This window comes from Sinocyclocheilus rhinocerous, unplaced genomic scaffold (genome assembly GCF_001515625.1).
Source record: "Sinocyclocheilus rhinocerous isolate Xijiao unplaced genomic scaffold, SAMN03320098_v1.1 scaffold1158, whole genome shotgun sequence".
Lineage (NCBI taxonomy): Eukaryota > Metazoa > Chordata > Actinopteri > Cypriniformes > Cyprinidae > Sinocyclocheilus > Sinocyclocheilus rhinocerous.
Window position 1 is genome coordinate 736,827 of NW_015632473.1, and position 20,264 is coordinate 757,090.

The 20,264-nt window shown below is 37.5% G+C and overlaps 1 protein-coding gene across 5 annotated transcripts in view; it reads left to right on the forward strand.

Moving 5' to 3' along the window:
• Window positions 1-16,703: 16,703 nt before the first annotated feature.
• Window positions 16,704-20,264, forward strand: part of LOC107742547 (zinc finger protein 827-like) — an 82,106-nt gene continuing 78,545 nt past the window's right edge. For all 5 annotated transcript variants that reach the window (XM_016555563.1, XM_016555564.1, XM_016555565.1 and 2 more), the window contains exon 1: window positions 16,704-16,956. In XM_016555563.1, the coding sequence (XP_016411049.1) occupies window positions 16,914-16,956 (43 nt within the window). In that variant the 5' untranslated portion in view covers window positions 16,704-16,913. The remainder of the gene's footprint in view (window positions 16,957-20,264) is intronic.

Sequence of the window (20,264 nt, forward strand, 5' to 3'; positions counted from 1 at the left end):
AATGATAGATAGATAGATAGATAGATAGATAGATAGATAGATAGATAGACTGTTAAAATGATAATTGTAAAATATAATATTTGGTATACTGTAAAAAAAATATACACAAATATTGTGTATTCCCTGTAAAAAAAAAAAAAAAAGTAAATCTCTATATATTGTGTAGAGAGGTGTACGGTGGCTAAAAACACATAGGGAAAAGAATATCTTGAGTAGCCGAAAAGAGAGATGGGGAAGAAAAAAACCTGTCTTTTGTTCACAGGCAGAGGAGGGCATGCACCTGAGAGACAGAATCATAAAGCACTTCTGGCGCATCCAGACAGTTTGCTTGTTAGCAGGGCATTTCTAGCCCTGAGGAGGCTAGAGGTTAATTTGGTATCTGGTGCCGTGTTAAACTAAGGTCAGCGCTACAAGTCCTTAAGTCATAAACAAGTGTGGTTAAGAGCCGTGTACACACCTAGGCACAAGTTAATGAATATTCAATGAGTATTTTTTTCCCTTGCTGCCTGAGTTCACGTCCTAAAGGAGGGTTAAGAGAGGAAAATGTGATCTAATGTGTTTTTCTGTCAAAGCAATCATTCATTTAAGAAAATTCCGGAGACTCATTTTTACTGAAAATACAGAGAAATTGAAGATTATAAATCACTAACGTAACATGATCACAGATGTAAGGAAATGTGCCCAGGCTTTATTGTTAGCAAAAAAAGAACTGTAGCACAAGAGAAGAACGCCGTGAGATTAGTTTATCATTCATTGACTATACTAAACACATTATTTTTAATGAAACCGTCCATCTATGTTTTAAACCGCTGTACATTTAGCATGAGCTGCTAGCTTCGCCTGTTAGCATTACAACCCAGTGTGTGACACAATACACTCGTTATACATGTCGCAGAGTCCAGTAATGCAATTTATTTAACCCTCCGCTAACGCCAAATGTACTCGTTTATTTAAAGAACACATAAGGTCAGCGCTACAAGTCCTTAAGTCATAAACAAGTGTGGTTAAGAGCCGTGTACACACCTAGGCACAAGTTAATGAATATTCAATGAGTATTTTTTTCCCTTGCTGCCTGAGTTCACGTCCTAAAGGAGGGTTAAGAGAGGAAAATGTGATCTAATGTGTTTTTCTGTCAAAGCAATCATTCATTTAAGAAAAAAAAATCAAACAGGTTAACAGATATCTTAGTAGAGGCACACAATACCTGCATGTTCTGTGGTAAATATATACAGAATGATTTGAGCGATATGACAAAGACTTGACACACACACACACACTACGGCACATTCTTGACTTTACTGGAAAAGCATGAGTGGCTTGGCTTGTTAAGTGATACTGAATAAAAACACAATGAAGCGGTAGAGATAAAGAAAGCATTTCATTAGCTTTTTTTCTTCACAGTTTTGCCTGTTGCTTGGCAAAGGACGAAGAATATTTCTGTCAACACAAAAGAAGACATTTTAACCTTACCGACCTGTCCTTCGAAAGTTTTTGTCTATATTTTGTACTTTGACGTGAATGTGCATTAATTGTATAGCGCAGACTGGCTAGAGACAAAAAAAGCTTTCTGGTTTACCCAGTGCAGACAATCTACTCTCACCACGAGCCTGGGAATAACCCCACAGCTACTCCCAAACCAGTAACGTGTTGTAATAGCTGCCCAGCGATGCCAGATGGGACTGTTTTCACCCTGCCTTCAAGACACTGGTGAGCTCGAGATGGACAGTGGCACAGTTGATTTGCTGGTACAACCCGCCTCACCTTTCTAAGCCCCCAAAGACCTGAGAGGGAGTGGAGGAAAAATGAAAAGATTACAGAGGCAGCTTCAACAGGGTTGGGGGGTGGGTCAGGCTGAGGGGTGTCAGATGCGAGGGGAGGGGGAACCCTCGGTTGCCGCAGGCTGTCTCGAGGAAGAGGACGGAGGGGCGAGGAGAGGAGAGTCTAGACTAGGCTGACCTTTGCGGGCCAGGGCTTTCTCTACGGGGTCAAGTTGGATATGGAGGGGGGGTAATGGAAAAACCTCAAGGGAGTTTTCAAATGAAATCCAGATTGGCTGCCGGCATGTAGTTTCTCTCCTCTCCTTCCCACTCCCTAATCCCTGCACTGCATGGGGGTAATAGTGTGGAAATGATGGGGGGAACGTCGCCTTGATCAAAAATGAGCAGTGGAACCTTGCTCACCTTTTCTAACACCCAGATTCATGCCCACTATATATATTTCTGCGCATGCAGCCACTGCAGGCCAGGTTATCCAATGCGATTCCAGGCACTGGCTGCAGCCTCTAGACCTTTGTCAAATACCTAGCTGAAATGATTTAGGAGAGCCGCCTTATATTCGCATTCTTATATACAGTACTTGAAATGAGCTGAAGCGAATGTATGTGATTTAAGAATTTGTTAGATGTATTTGCTTTGACATATCTGACATTGGTTCAATTCTATCATCTTTCTAGAAAAACATATATCTGCAGTCCTTTTGAAGATATAATCTCGCAACATTTGAGATATAAAGGAAAAGTCATTTTTGCTTTGCAAATTTGAATATCTGGGAAATGTGTCATTTAGAGTCCTCAAATGTTCGCAGTGAACTATTAGCAATGTCTGCCTGTGCAGTGAAGTATAAGTGCTAATTGCTAATTAAACAGCTAAATGCTAATTAACGCTAATGAGACTCATCTTGATTCTCTGTGAGCTCCGCCATTTTGAGTGTGGTATACAGTGCCTGGCAAAACCAATGTTCTCATTTTGTTGAATTACATGTTCTACACTAATATTTTATTGCTCTTAATGAGATATTCCACCCAAAAATGAAAATTAATTGCTCACCCACATGTCATTCCAAACCCGTATAATCGTCGTTTATCTTTAGAACACAAATTAAGGTTTTTTTGATGAAATCCGAGAGCTTTCTGACCCTGCATAGACATCAATGCAACTGAAATGTTTTATGGCCCAGAAAGGTAGTGAGAACATCGTTAAAACAGCACATGTCACATCAGTGGTTCAACCACAATTTTATGAAGCTACAAGAATACTTTTTGTGCACAAAGAAAGCAAAAAGAATGACTTTATTCAACAATTTCTTATCTTCCGTGTCAGTCTTCTAGGGGTGTTCACGAGAGTACCACAACACGTGTGTGCATTCCTCTGCTTGTAAACAAGACGCAGGAGAATCCAGGTTCTAATTCAGAATGCTGGCTCCTGCGTCGACTGACACAGAAGAGAAGAAATTGTTGAATAAAGTCATTCTTTTTGCTTTCTTTGCACACAAAAAGTATTCTCGTAGTTTCATAAAATTAAGGTTGAACTACTGATGTCACATGGACTATTTTAACAATGTTCTTACAACCTTTCCTGGCCTTGAACGTGTCAGTTGCGTTGCTGTCTACTGTATGCAAGGACAGAAAGCTCTCAAAAATATCTTAATTTGTGTTCTGAAGATGAACGAAGGTCTTACAGGTTTGAAACAACATAAGGGTGAGTAACTAATGACAGAATTTTCATTTTTGGGTGAACTATCCCTTTAAAGCTGCAACAGATGAGTGCATGAAGTGCCCAATACATTCCACAAATTTTTCAGTTATTTAAGTGCATCATCTGGGCATTTTAAATTAACTTTTTTCTTTTAGAAATTTTCAGTGTCACACTAATTACTATTTACTAAAAAATGGCATAGAATAGTACATAAATATGCAAATTGGGATGCACCTATCATTTAATCACCCTCATGCTGTCCCAGATGACTTCCTTTCTTCTATGGAACACAAATAGGGATTTTTAGAAAAAGAATCTACCTTTCAGAGTTCATATAATGGAAGTGAATGGGTCTTTTAAAATTGAACACTTCAAAACCATGCAAAATGAACATGATGGTAATCAATGCAATCCCAGTTTATGAATCAATGCCTTCTGAAGTGAAATGCTGAGTGTGTGAGAGAAAAATAGTAACTTTTGAAGCCTTCACTTCTGGCCAACTGTCAAACACAGGTTCATGAGTTCTCTATTGACATGATTTTCTAAAACTCTCTGCTTGTCTTCCATAGAAGACATATTCCCTGTATAGCTCGTATGGCATGAGGATGAGTAAATGATGAGAGAATTTTCATTTTTTGGATTGAGTATCCCTTAAATATGGATGACAGGTGAGAGTTGTGTGAGAGTTTGTAGGATTTGATCTTTGATCTCTTTGATCATTAAACCACCAGGATCCATTAGAATATTGTATATTTTTCTGGGTGTCTTTCATAATTTATGCATATGTTTGACTTTATCTCTGACCTCTTTGGAAATTCCATGGCTTACCTTCAGTTTCACATCCTAAATAATGATGCAATAACATTTTAACTGTCTATATTGCAAAAGGTGGCACTGGCAAATGTTAAAGTGTGAAGAATGAATATTTATGCAAACAGTATATTTTTTTGTTTGTTTAAAATAAACCAGAGCTCATTTCATACTTGAAGCTTAATTTTTATGTGTTATTTTTATTTCTATGTAATTCTATACAACGTAATGCACTGTATATCTAAGCTATGAAATGGTAACCCATTACCTCTAAACTCCTGCTGAAATGTCTGTGCAGGCAGTGCTTATTCATCTGCGTGCATGTTCGAGGAAGAGGGAGAGAAAATCTTTTCATGTTCAAGACTGATGCCTAGCAGTGGTTCAACACATTCAGACCACTACATACGCCCACCTTCAGCAACCAACTCCTCAACCGATCATAGAACTAACTCTTCACAACCCACCCAAAAGGCATGGCTCCATTAGGAGAGTGGGACCAAAGCCAGGTAACCCATCCAGGATATCCCAGGCAAGGTAATAAACAAAAACACTCTTGGATATAAACTGAGCAGTGCTTGATGCTTGACATGTCATTTATATTATCCATATATTTTATGTATTTAATTTTCTTTGTTACACTTAATGACAAAAGTCATATTCCCCCAGTGGTGTCCCCCAACTTTTTTTGGACCAGGTTTCCCTGCGGCTTGAGATCTTTTTCAAAAAGGCCATGTTAAGGTGGGTCAGTGTGCGAGCGTATCTTTGGTTTGATTGCACGTATCATTACAGTGATGTAGGGAGACATGTTTGCGACTGAAGGACAGGAGAGCTGAGCATATACAAAAGGAGCACTTCACATCCATAAATATGCATTGTGACATTTGGAACAAAGCCCCCTCATTCTACTTTCATGATGAGTTCAGCTAGCATCCTGTAACATATTGCCCATACAGTTTCGCAACCATTCTTGCCAGTTCATCAGGTTTGCTCAAAAAAGATGGTAGCGCTTTCTTAAAGGTACTCTACTTTGTAGAAGAAGGATTGCCCAATTTTTGAAGCAGAGAACAATGAGTTGATATATTTATAGCAATAGTTGTGACATCAGAATGCTGGCTTCTGCATCAACAGCACCACACATATGCATCGTGGCACTCTCGTGAACACACGTCGAAGACTGACACAGAAGAGAAGAAATTGTTGAAAAAAGTCGCTATTTTTATTTTCTTTGCGCACAAACAGTATTCTTGTAGCTTCATAAAATTAAGGTTGAACCACTGATGTCACATGGACTATTTTAACAATGTCTTTGCTACCTTTCTGGGCCTTGAACATGTCAGTTGTGTTGCTGTCTATGCAGGGTCAGAAAGCTCTCGGATTTCATCAAAAATATCTTCATTTGTGTTCCGAAGATGAATGAAGGATTTACGGGTTTGGAACGACATGAGGGTGAGCAATTAATTACAGAATTTTTAAAAACTTTTTTAACTGTTAAAAACATTTTTGTTAATTGAAATAATGCTTGAATGAAATGAAATTTAAATATTAGATGAAGTTAAACTAAATGAAAATTAACTAAATGTAAACTAAAAATGAAGTTAAAGTACAAAAATTTCCAAACTGGAAAAAAAAAACTGAAACTGAACTTAAGTTAAATAAACATAAAAAATTGATACAAATTACACAAGCACAAAACATAATTATAAAAAAATAAACTAAGATTAAAATAAAAACCTGAAAATATAGAAATAAAGCTAAACTATTAATCAAAACTATAAGTATATAAATAAATACAACTGTTCCAAACCTGTTCTTATTCTTTCGAAGCCAAAAGAAGATGTGTTGAACGAAAAAATATATATACTGTATATATGTATACAAATGTTGTTTTGGACCCCACTGACTCAATGTATGGGCAGAAAAAGTTCAAACTTCCTTTAAAATATCTTCTTTTATGTTTCACAGAAGGCTTAAAATTGACACTAAGCATGACGTGAACATAATTTTCATTTGTGGGAGAACTATCCCTTTAAGAGATAGAATTGTGATAGTAATATGCGAATGCTAGCTTCTTGTGACATTTTTGAAACAATTATTACTAGCATTAGACCCTGAGGAGAAAGACAAACCTCTGCTTTTATAGCCGTGAGTCTAACATAGCGATGGTATGCCGGTTTCTCCTTTCTAAACACCTCAGTGGTTGTTCTAAAAAAGAGATAAAACTCCCGGCTGCCAGGAAGCTAGCCTTTCAAATCCTACACTCTCTCCTCGGGTGAGGATCTCTTCTCTCTCTCTCTCTCTCTCTCTCTCTCTAGCTCTCCTTCTCATATAAACACAACCACACACACACAAACTCCCACTCTGCCTTTTGACCACTAGTGTTCCCTACCACAGAGGAGTTGTGACTCAGAGGCAGGCAAACAGTGGTCTTTGCTAGCTGAATATTCATCGGAATGGGAAAACATGTTGTGCTTGATCCTAAGTTATGTCATATAGCGATGAATTCAATTCAATGTATATATTGAAGAGAAATGCTTCAGGAAGTAACAGAGCAAAACAGCTCAGCACAACGTCTGACATTAATTTCTTTATTCTCTTTGCAGGAATGGCGTTTTACAGAACATTCCTGAGGCAAGTCTGATGCCTCAATAAATCTGCCCCAGTCTCTCTCTCTCTCCCTTAGCTTGTCTCAGTGGAATGTCAGCTGGCAAGTGCCCAGACATTGAGACTTAGCCTTTCAGAACGTGCCAGTCTCACCCAAGCTTCAGAAGTGGGCAAGCACAGAAGCAGCAGTCCCCTTATCAAAGCGCTTGTCCAGCAGGACTCACGGCTCACTGAACCACTGATCACCAAATCCTCTGACCTGCCGTTAACCCGCCAGCCTCAGAGCGACAGTGACAGAAGAGGCTGTCATGGTGAAGACCTACAGAGAGACTACCGAGACCTACGGAGATGATATGATGTTAGAATGCATCGTGCATCATCATTTACATGAGGTTAGATTTGAACATGATGTCCCTACAATACCCCATGCCACAATGACATAGGAAAACTTGTTTTGATAACACTGAAAATGACAAGGTTTTTGGAATAGTTCACCTAAAATTATGTCAGTATTTATTTTACACCCTTGTGACCCGTTCATTTTCCTGTTGTTTCTTTTTTGTGACAAACTGCACTATCAAAAATTGAGAAACTACAGTAAATATATTCAAAGGGATAAAAAGCAGCATAAAATCATCATAAAAGTGAATTCTACATTTTATTTCAAATCTTCTGAAACAAGGAGGTGACACTTTAGTATAGGGACCAATTCTCACTATTAACTATTTGTTTATTAGCATACCTATTAAGAACATATTGGCTGTTTACCAGTACTTATAAAACACATATTCTGCATGACCGTACATCCCTAGTCCTACCCAATACCTAAACTTAACAACTACCTTTATAACTTAATAAGCAGCAAATTAGTAGTTTATTGAGGCAAAAGTCGTAGTTAATGGTTTGTTAACAGCGAGAATTGTACTTTAAAATATAGTGTGCCCTAATATTTTTCAATGATATAAATACTTGTGATTACTCTCATTGGCATGTTAATGATGAATAGTAGCAATTTGATTTGTATAGGAATCATTTTTAAATGAATTAGTTGATTTAGTCGAATGATTCTGAATGATTCATTCATAAATCAGATTGATGAATTTCTGAAGTAATATAAACTTTAATGATTCTTTAACATGATTTAGTGTCCTTTTTGAAACTTGAAATTCTCAGTTCTTGCTTGTTGTAATTATTCTTATTTTAATGGAAAAGTGCAGCCAGTAGATCTTCTAAATTTCTCCTTTTGTGTTCCACAAAAAATCAAATGCCAAAAAGATTTGAAATGTAATGTCATTTTCATTTTTGTGTGAACTATTCCTTTAAATCTAGCTTTAAACCATTTATTATCTATAGTATAGCGTGTCCATCTGCTGATGCAACATTTGTCCTGCTGGTGGAATATCATGTGCAATTCCCTCATGTTTTCTGGTTCGTTTTCATGTCTAGTTCATTTTCATGGTTCAGATGGTATTCATTTCTAATCCAGCACAACCAAATCTAAATTAAGAACTTCATGTTTATGCTGTTCAGCTGGCCATCTTTGATACCACATAAGCCAAGATGAGCTCCCAGCACTTGGCTTTGTTGGTTTAATATTTTAATGTGTTTAATTATGACAGGATAGGCTCGATAACCTTCTGTGACGTTCAGGCAATTGTCAGCAAATGAATGAGATTACATGACAAGCACTGAATGACAGCGCAACCCAGCGCTCAGTCTTCCCGCCACTTATCTGATGGTAGCCTAGCAACAGATCCCTGACCTGGCATTGACCTCCACCTGATAAGGTCAGCACCTGAAGTGTCTCTCATTGGTGGGCCCTATGAAGAGGAGGAGGAGCCTAGAAGAGAGGGAGAGAAAAGGAAACAAACAAAGGGAAATGGAGAGAGGGCAGAAATCCCATCAGAGACAAAGCCATAGCCACACAAAAGCGCAGAGGGCTCGTGTTACAGCGTGTGGATCAAAAGAGAACTGTAATCACCATAGGATCCACCGATAGTATTTCCCATATGCAAAACAAGAACTGTCACTGACATATATAAAAGTGTTCGAAAAAAAATAAGTCTATAATTCAAACACAGCATAGAAAGCACTGCAACGCATTACTAAAATGCTGCGTGTTAGTTTGTTTGATAGAATGTCATGCCGGTGTTATTTTGCAAATACTATTAATTTTATGTCATTTCAGCAGTACACTCCCTGTAAAACCAAAGGGATGCAAGGATAGCAAATGCTAAAATAATTACCAGTAGAGAGCCTGCATTCAACTGCTAAATGTCAATGTTGTGTGTTTCATGGGCTGAGATTGTTCCCTGCTTCTTAATCATAGATGTGGATCTACAGCTGAGAGGTTTTCCAGTGTCCAATAATGCATTCAGAATATATAAAAAATAACAAGATTGATTGAAACTGTTAGAAACAGAAATTTCTGAATTGCAATAAGTGATAGGAACTGAAGTGAGATCTGAACATAAAGAGCCACTTAAACTAAAATTCAACATAAAGTGCATGGTATTACAGTGTGAAAAATCTGTCTTCATTATCGTTCATCAAAATAACTTGCTCCACCTCTGAAACAGACATTTTTTAAATTTTGGATGAGGTCACCTTGCCCTTTTATAACTCCAACATCATTTTCTCCCTGAATATGATGTTTTACTCAGAAATATGTCAGATTACAAAAGTAAAATGGGTTGTGAACCAGTGGTGTGTGGTGATTTTGTTTAAAAATCAGAGATGAAAAATACAAAACAGATGTCCATTTTCCTGCTTTATTTTCTTCACAAGGGTCATGTTACCTATGTTTCTAATATATTTTGCCACAACACAATGCAATAGCTTGAGTGAGCAGTTCAGGTACGGCTTTTCTAGCACATCAAATTGTCCACATACCAACCAACCAATGAATACTATCTATAGATCTATTTATTTTAAAGTTCATTTTAATAAGCAAACTCCTTATTAAATGGCTTAAAACTGTTGATTTTAAAGACAGGTCTTAGAGATATTCCTAAATGCACATACACTATAAAAACAATTATCAAAATATAACCATTTATACAAAATCAAAGTCGAATCATTTAAATAAAATTAAAACTACCACCTGACAGATACATTACATGCAATGTTTGTAGCGTGTAATCAGTGATTTTTGGGCTGAGGTAAAATGTCTTCAGATGAGGGGCTGGCAACCTGAAAAAGTCTTTCAAGACAAAATAAGCATGAAATGCGGCACATTAATCAAATAATTAAAGCAATTAAAGTATTCAAGGGTCGCACACTCCAAGGTAGAATAAATGACTTCAAACTAATTGTCTTTTATAAAATTATTCTTGGTCACAGAGCTTTAAAGAGCAACAGGAATAGGTCAGAGGAAGGCCTTAGGCTAAATTAAAAGGTCTTTTTGAGATGGACAGTATTGTGATTAACTTAGTAACATCCCTACATGTGCTGGTGAATCCACAGAGAAATTTAATAAATCTGATTAGAATTATTTCTACAATAATAAAGAAATATTATTCAGAAATTTGGTCCATATATCTCATTTAAAATCTTACAAGTTCAGCTATTTAAAGATATAAATGAGCCCGTCTTGCTCTAAATGCTCTGTCAGCCTGTCAACATGTATGAAAAGGTCATCATTTTTGACTCTTAGCACCAGCATGTAATATGCTAGAGGACTGAAGTAGCTGAGGGTCAAAGGCCAAGAAAAGGAGCTGACTCTGTCATACTTTTCAGGAGAGGAGGAGAAGAGGAGCTCTGCATATAAAGACTCGTGTCATTTCCTTAGGGTCAACAGTCATCAAGTACTTAAAGTTACAGTTCATCCAAAAATAAAAAAATAGTCATAATTTACTCACCTTTATGCTGTTCCAAGCCCATATGTTTATCTTCAGAATACAAATGAAGATATGTTTAATATTTGCTCATCATTTTTGACTATCCATTTAAAGTCCACACAACCCAACTTTTTTTTCAAGATCCAAGAAGCTCATATGACATTGTAAAAGCAATCCATATGAATCAAGTATTTTAATTAAGCTTTTATTCACGTATAAAGACTGATCAATGCACATGCACGGATCACATCAAATATAGTCAATGGCAAATGTTCGTGGGTATTCAAACAAGCACATCTCAGCTTCCGTTTACCATATTTGATGTGCTCTATGTGTGTTGACCATTGTTTATATGTGAATAAAGCTTAAATAAATCTGTTCAAGTGATCATATCTCTGCAGAAGACTTATATTAAACAGCTCACTTCAGATTGATTACGTTTACAATGTCTTTATGAACTTTTTGAAGCTTGAATGTTTTGGTTGCATGGGTTTGAAGGGATAAAATGAAGCAATAATTTTTAAATTATCTTTGTGTTCCAAAATGAAAATCTTATAGGTTTGGAATGACATGGGTGTACGATTGATGACTGAAGTTTCACTTTTTGGGTGAAGTTACCCTTTAAACATAACCCAAATTAGAGCAAGTTGAGTCAAAACTAGTCAGCGTTTTTGAATATGGTCTGCAAGACGAGAAAAAGTAGCCTGTTTTGTGAGGTATCCCTTCCAGTGCAAAAGGTCAGAGAGCAAGTGCAGGGGCAACCACCTGCTTCTGTCACACAGCTGGAAGAGGGAGTGAGAAGAGAGGGAAGGGGGACAGGTGGCATGCCGGGGACGACGCTGGCACCAGCTTTCCACCGTAATATTCTCTTTATTTCAAAGGCAGTTTGAGTCAGAGCAGACCAACAATTCTTCATCTTGAAACTTAAGACAGTGACCTAGAGCTGTGCCATAGCCTACCTTACACTCCAAATAACTGATGTTAAATTGTAGTCAACAATATACTATGTTCACAGGCTAATTAGGAAAAACTTCAATACACAAAGAGTTTACTAGTGTTAGATGTGTGAAAGACCCGTGTCCCATGGCAATAATAGACAAACAGAAGCACGTGCCCTCTCAGATTTTAGAGTCAAGTGTATTTCGAATGCAACCTTGCAAAAAAAATTAATAATAATAATAATAATTGTCTGTGATAATTAGGTTTCACAATTAAGGACAGCATGGTGTTTTGTGTGTGTGTGTGTGTGTGTGTGTGTGTAAAATGCTCTGACAGAAATCACACATACTAAATATGGCTGAGTTGTGCCTTAAGGGTTGGTCACCCTCACTGTTGTTCTGTGAATTTTCGTAGGCGAAGTCCAGCCATGTCAGTACGGATCAGTAACCAGGATCAGGAATATCGCATTGATATCGCATTTTTGACATTCCTATGTGAATAACCTATTTGTATACCTTACAAAATGTATTGGACATAACCTCAGATTCAGTATACTGTATGATTCAATTGCTAGCCAGAACATTTAATATTTATAGATAAAGATATTGTGAGTTTGAATGATTTTGCTAAGGTTTTACACAAATTCACCTTGTTGATCAACAGAAAAACTGCTGGGTTTGAAAGTGACTTCTGTGTGAGCTGTGCTTCAAGTTAAGTCAAGTCACCTTTATTTATATAGTGCTTTATGTAATACAGATTGTGTCAAAGCAGCTTTATTAAAGGGGTCATATGATGCTATTTTAAAGATCATTATTTTGTGTATTTGGTGTAACAGAATATGTTGACATGCTTTAATGTTCAAAAAGCACATTATTTTTCAAATACTGTACATTATTGTAGGTCCTCTATGCCCCGCCTCTCTCAAACGACTCTTAACTTTTATAAAGAATATCTCTTTGGATTTGAGACTTTAGTCTTTGCAGCTTTACAGATCTTCTTTATGCACCAAGAGCTTGTAACACTCCAAAGAGAAAGGAAAACTTGAAATCGCATCATATGACCCCTTTAAACAGGAAAATACTGTCGATAATGCAAGAGGACGATAGTAAACACTCGATTTTCCAGTTAAAGTCAGTTCATCGATTCAGTGACGTCATCGTCCAGCTCATTTCAGTTCAAATATCTGTGCAATCAAGTTGACAATATTGCCAGAAATATTGCTACACAATAGACCTTTTTCCCTATAAAATGTTGCTAATATGACCACAAATTTACAAAAATCATTTGCATTTAAAATTTCTGTAATGGACAAAAAGAAAATTATCAAATGCTCTTTTCCATTTATCAAAAAAGGTTATCACTGGCTTTTAAATTCATTTCAAATTCTGTACTGCTGAGTTTTACATTTATTTCAAGAGCCACTGAGTGTTTCAAACTGTTTTGGTTTTAAAAGAGTTAAGGAATGGCTGATCCAATCCTATATTGTTTCATTACGACAATCTTTAAATGAACCAAGGGCTCTGTTTATCAACCAACGTTTAAATTAACACCTTCTAATGGTGCAAAAATATCCCTGCTGCCATGAAGCACAGGTCATCACATCCAAAAATATACAGTGATTACATTAAGGTGAAATGTTTAAAGCAACACTTATTTTATGGCATCGTAAGTGTATGAATATGCAGTGCAGAGGGCAAACATTTTTAGTAACCACCCTAGTAGTTAAAAGTGATATTTACACTATTTGTGCTCTGTTACTCAAGCTTCCTCTCTCACCCGTCACACAATCCTGTCATGTCACTAGTCCTCTAATGACCTGCTCCTCTCAGTGTTCCTAACACAATCTTGCAACATCCTAACAAAGAGGAAGAGGCTGCAACGAGTTGAAAAAGAGGTAACCCACACCACTATGCTTGGCCTCAGGGAGAGATATACCTCTTTATCCAACCTCCTTTATCCGCTACTGAAGCACCTGAAATTCATTTAGCTCACTAACAGCCTGCACTGCTGCAGGGAAGCCATTTTAATAAGTAGTAATAATGCCAACAGACAAAATGAGTTGATTTCAAAGACCGGCAGAACAATCATGCTCATCAATATCGCACAAGAAATATAATGAGATGGACAGTCTGGGGCTAACTATTATTTTTATTTTTGGAAGTCATTTTGCATGTTTAATAGCAAAATAGCATTCATATGCCATAAACTGCATTGCAGATGAACGTAAAATTATTCTATGAAAATATGAGTGCTTTGTAAATATAGCTGGGTAACACTTTAGTATAGGAACCAATATTAAGTAGTTGCTTATTAGCATGCCTGTTAATAACACATTAGCTGTTTATTAGTACTTATAAAGCTCATATTCTGCATGACCATATTCTACATCCCTAATCCTATGCCATACCTAAACTTAACAACTAGCTTTACTATTAATAAGCAGCAAATTATAAGTTTATTGAAGCAAAAGTCATAGTTAATTGCTTGTTAATGGCGAGAATTGGACCTTAAAATAAAGTGTGACCGTAACTTTTTTTACAGTGCATATTTCGCAGTAATACATGTATTCAGTTATATAGTCACAGTGAGTAAACAGCCCTTACATCTTGTGAATGATTACAATGTAAGGGTAATTTTATAATATAAATACAATATTTGACAAGTACAATATGTAGCTCCAAAGTATGGTTGAAATTGAATGAAATACATGTGGATTAAATTGAGGTCTGTGAGTAATTTGTATAGCAAGGCTGCAGTGTGAATAAAAGGGTTAAGGTATCAAATGGAAACAGATATGTCAATGGAAACGGCCTCCTTTCTTTCGCAGATGTTTGTCACTGTCAGCTTCAGTTGATACAGTGCCCATCAAAACATGATGTCTGTTAGGTGACCTTTAGGTTGCTACCAAGTGTGAGGTCATGCTGCTGTTGCCATGACTACTATCAGCAGATTGTCTGCTTGCACGCATTACCTCAGCTGCCTGGCATCGACGGGGTTACAGAACAGACCGTGACCTCGCCATGGAGACTAAACTAATCTTAAACAATAACAAGCAGCGCACACACATGCAGGAGAGATTTTGTGAGATCCTAATATCACACATCAAATATATTATCTGAGGATATGAGGGAATGACACATAGAATCGAATATAGGAAACATAACACTGGACTCCTATGAAAAGAATTGATGGTTTTTACTATGGTACACATGTAAACGCTACCAGCGAAGTCCAAAAGTGTTCAGTTCAACTGCCTCTCTGTGGACTTGAAGGGGTGACAATGAGAGAATGGCGAGGCAGTCATATTCTAATGAGCGAGCTACAAAGTGTGTGTCAGTCACCTGTGCAGAGGCGAAGTGGGCTAATTTGAGCCTGTGCTAATTGCCACGGTAACGAGCTGGATGGTTGCGAGGAGGATGGCAGCATGGCATGAGGGAGGATACAGTCCTCCTAACACCAAAGAGGTGTGAAAGAACGAACTTGTCCAACAGCATGCAGCCTGCTGGAGTCCAGCCCTGAGTGGGGAACAGCCGGCTGCTTCAGTGCTATGCATAGAACAGAATATATATATTGTGTGTGTGTGTGTGTTTACTTATTTGACAGTAAAAAAAGACATATCAGTAACTAACACTTTACAATAAGGTCCCATTAGTTAAATGCATTTTCTAACATTACATAATAATGGGCAATACATTAGTTACAGTGTTTATTAATATTTTTAATAATAATAATAAAACTGGTCATTGTTAGTTCACGTTAGCTCAAGTCCATTGAATAATATTAACAGATACAACTGTGTATTAGCAAATGTTGTAATGAACGTTAATAATAATTTACATTGTTATTTCTTGTTAACTAATTAACTAATGTTAATAAATGAAGCATTATTTAAAAGTGCTATGGAATAACCTATTTGTGAATATTACAGTATAATAATAATAATAATAATAATAATAATAATAAAATCTTTAAATGACAAAAATTTGATAATTGTACATTTTGTAACATTTTTGTAACAAATTTTGTACAATAAGGTCCCATTAGTTAATGTTAATGAATTCATTAACTAACAATGAACAATACATTTGTTAAAGCATTTATTAATCATTAATTAATGTTAGTTAATAAAAATACATTTTATCAGTTCATGGTAGCTGAAGTTGATTAAATAAAATTAAAAGATACAACTTTTGCTTTTATTAAATTGTATTAGTAAATACTGAAATTTACAAATAATATTGATAAATGCTCTTAAAAGTATTTTTCATAGTTAGTTCATGTTAGGTTCAATTCAAGTTTATTTGTAGAGCGCTTTTCACGATACCAATCGTTGCAAAGCAGCTTTACAGAAAATATTAAGTTTCTACATTACATTTAGGAGTAGGTTATTAGTGGTGACTATGGCAGAAATGTACAGTAAGAATCATGCAGTTAGTTACAAATTACACGTAATCAAACAGACTTTAGTATTTAAGTAATACTAATGTTAACAAAGAGATCTTATCGTAAAGTGTTACTGTAAATTCTATTTTAAATTTGTAGCAATACATCAATTAAAAGGAAGTGTGCTGATTTGATTCAACCAAACATTTAGAAAACAAATAAAATAAATAAATAAATAAACATGTTTATTTTAAATAGCGTTTTACATTTATATCAATAAATCGACCTTAAAATGAATTGCAGTGATTTGGGGGTTTCTGTCAACTCAGATTCAAAACATTTCTAAAAAAAAATAAAAAATTTTTTTTCCCAAGCCGTTATTAGTCAGAATCCATTTTCTATATAAATATTTAAAAAATCCTACGTGGTCAGTCAAGTATACACCCTGAAAGCTTGGGGGCACCTTGTCCCTTTCTCGTTGCTCTGTCGGGCGAGCTCCTCTCTCTGTGAGCGAGAGAGTGAGTGAGTGAGTGAGTGAGCGAGCGAGTGTGTGTGTGTGCGTGCGTGTGCGCGCGAGTGTGTGTGTGTGTGTGTGTGTGCGCTCTGCTGTTGCTGCCCTTTGATCCCTGCATTAGTGTTAGTTAGGGGCTCGGAGACACACTTACAGAGAGCAGCCATAGTCAAGACACGGCAACAACAACAGCACCTCCTCCTCTACTCTTCCCTGTTCCCAACAATACACTTAACCGAGGACAGCCAGGTGTACGACAAGTCCCTGCCATCAGGCTCCCTCGCAAAATTTCAATGGGAAAATACATTTTTTCTTCTTATCCCTAAACAAGAAGGAGAATGTGATAAAAAGAGGAAAATGCCAAGGAGGAAACAGGAGCAACCCAAGCGCCTGCCTTCACGTAAGTCTATGTAAAGGCTATGTCATATCCTTTTGCAACTGTATCTTTCACTTCCTTTTCTTGAGAATACATATCTGAGTTCAGGAGCGCTTGCGTCACGATGTGCACGGGTCAAGACGTGCAAGAGGGCATTAAGGCCTTGATACAGTCAGATGATCTTCTTGACAGTTAAATATGACCTTTAGCTTTAGTGCTACAATGAAAACCACTGGGATTACAAAAGCACGGCCTTTATAACACTGTTGCGCACTCCTTTTGCCAGAATTCATAAATTTTGTTCAAACCGCAGGTCACAGTTCAGCAAACTTCCAGTAAATGAATCGTGAAAAGGGAGCCTAGGTTAAAATGTTCCCATCTCGTTAAGCTGTTTTCCTCAGATTTCCACTCCGAGGTGTGGAGGTCGACTGACGTTGCCTCTTTTTCTCCTTTTCTGCTGTTCTTTGTCTTACTCGCAGGCCTCCATTTTGTGCAAGAACATAGCCCGTATCATTCTTTCACCCTGACCTTTGCCATCAGCTAAAATGTCTCCCTATGGGAGCCAGCCATTTCCATTATACACACAAGATCTTTAAGGTTATCTGCATTTGCAAATGGAGGAATTGGAGCATTGCACGGATTTCAGCTCTCCATTACAGAGCGATGGCAGAGTGTGTGCGACTGGGTGGCTCTCCACCTTACCGTAATGGTGGGTCACTGGCTCCTTTCCACTCATCTATGATTATAATGACCTTGGCTGGGCTTGGGCTTGAAAACATTGGATTAAGGGGAAAGGAAAATGAGGGGAGGTTTCCATTTCACTCTTGGCATCTGATTTGTAGGGAAATTCTGCCAAGAGTACCCCCTCCTCCTCCTCCTCCTCCTTCTCCTTCTCCTCCTCCTCTTTCTTCCCTTTGCCCCACCAACTTGATCAGGCTCTCTCACCGGTGTCTGCCCATTTGAGCTCAAGCGAATAATGATGCACAGGCTTTCCTCTCAGAAATGAATTAAAGGGCAGGGGAAGGGTGGTGGATGCTTTCCTGAACAAGTGCTTACACAGAAAGGGGCTTCAGCCAGGCATACTGAACCAGAACATCTAGATTAATTTGGCTAGCTGGATCGCCTGGCTTTCATCACAGGTGTAGTCTAGCTGTGAGTGCTCAGTCAAAGGCACTGTGTGGTGACATAATTAAGACAATTTTTGTACGGCTCGATGATTGTAACAGACTAGGCTCGTCATGTGTAAGAAGGTTCATCTTTAAAATGACAAACCACGAAGTAGCCTATGAAAGCACTGAATCAGTCTTGAAGCCAAGCTCAGGGCTCAGCAGTAAGGTTGGGAAGGACCGCTTGCTCTATTGATTCTGCACTATATCTTATATGTTTTGATCATGCATTTGCATTTTTACACATTTGCTTTTCTGTACCATTTGGTTGCTAACTTTGCTTGTCAACTTTTTAAACTTGACTTTTAAAGCTAAAATTATCTAGCTGGCTTAATACAGATGAGGTTTTGACAACTTTCTAAGAATGATTTGGATCGTCTTGGTAGTGTCAGTGTAAATGGATTTAAAATTACAAGCCACTCAGAAATGTTTTCATAGTCATCATCGGTGTTTAGGAATTCTTGGTGCTTCTTGGGTGATCATATTCACTGTATAATCTATTATACAGGTCAGCTGTTAATATTTAATATTATCTCCTTCTTTTAAATTCAATTTAAATGTGTAGAAAATGTATAATAATATTTAAAATAATTTTGAAATCAATTTTAAAAATCGTTTTAAACTATAATATTTATTTGACATGCTTTTGTTTTTAAAATTATAAGTGTGAATATACAGGTGCATCTCAATAAATTAGAATGTCGTGGAAAAGTTCATTTATTTCAGTAATTCAACTCAAATTGTGAAACCTGTGTATTAAATAAATTCAATGCACACAGACTGAAGTAGTTTAAGTCTTTGGTTCTTTTAATTGTGATGATTTTGGCTCACATTTAACAAAAACCCACCAACTCACTATCTCAACAAATTAGAATACTCCATAAGACCAATAAAAAAAACATTTTTAGTGAATTGTTGGCCTTCTGGAAAATATGTTCATTTACTGTACATGTACTCAACTTCTTCGGTAGGGGCTCCTTTTGCTCTAATTACTGCCTCAATTCGGCGTGGCATCGAGGTAATCAGTTTGTGGCACTGCTGAGGTGGTATGGAAGCCCAGGTTTCTTTGACAGCGGCCTTCAGCTCATCTGCATTTTTTGGTCTCTTGTTTCTCATTTTCCTCTTGACAATACCCCATAGATTCTCTATGGGGATCAGGTCTGGTGAGTTTGCTGGCCAGTCAAGCACACCAACAACATGGTCATTTAACCAACTTTTGGTGCTTTTGACAGTGTGGGCAGGTGCCAAATCCTGCTGGAAAATGAAATCAGCATCTTCAAAAAGCTGGTCAACAGAAGGAAGCATGAAGTGCTCCAAAATGTCTTGATAAACGGGTGCAGTGACGTTGGTTTTCAAAAAACACAATGGACCAACACCAGCAGATGACATTGCACCCCAAATCATCACAGACTGTGGAAACTTAACACTGGACTTCAAGCAACTTGGGCTATGAGCTTATCCACCCTTCCTCCAGACTCTAGGACCTTGGTTTCCAAATGAAATACAAAACTTGCTCTCATCTGAAAAAAGGACTTTGGACCACTGGGCAACAGTCCAGTTCTTCTTCTCCTTAGCCCAGGTAAGACGCCTCTGACGTTGTCTGTGGTTCAGAAGTGGCTTAACAAGAGGAATACGACAACTGTAGCCAAATTCCTTGACACGTCTGTGTGTGGTGGCTCTTGATGCCTTGACCCCAGCCTCAGTCCATTCCTTGTGAAGTTCACTCAAATTCTTGAATCGATTTTGCTTGACAATCCTCATAAGGCTGCGGTTCTCTCGGTTGGTTGTGCATCTTTTTCCTCCACACTTTTTCCTTCCACTCAACTTTCTGTTAACATGCTTGGATACAGCACTCTGTGAACAGCCAGCTTCTTTGGCAATGAATGTTTGTGGCTTACCCTCCTTGTGAAGGGTGTCAATGATTGTCTTCTGGACAACTGTCAGATCAGCAGTCTTCCCCATGATTGTATAGCCTAGTGAACCAAACTGAGAGACCATTTTGAAGGCTCAGGAAACCTTTGCAGGTGTTTTGAGTTGATTAGCTGATTGGCATGTCACCATATTCTAATTAGTTGAGATAGTGAATTGGTGGGTTTTTGTTAAATGTGAACCAAAATCATCACAATTAAAAGAACCAAAGACTTAAACTACTTCAGTCTGCGTGCA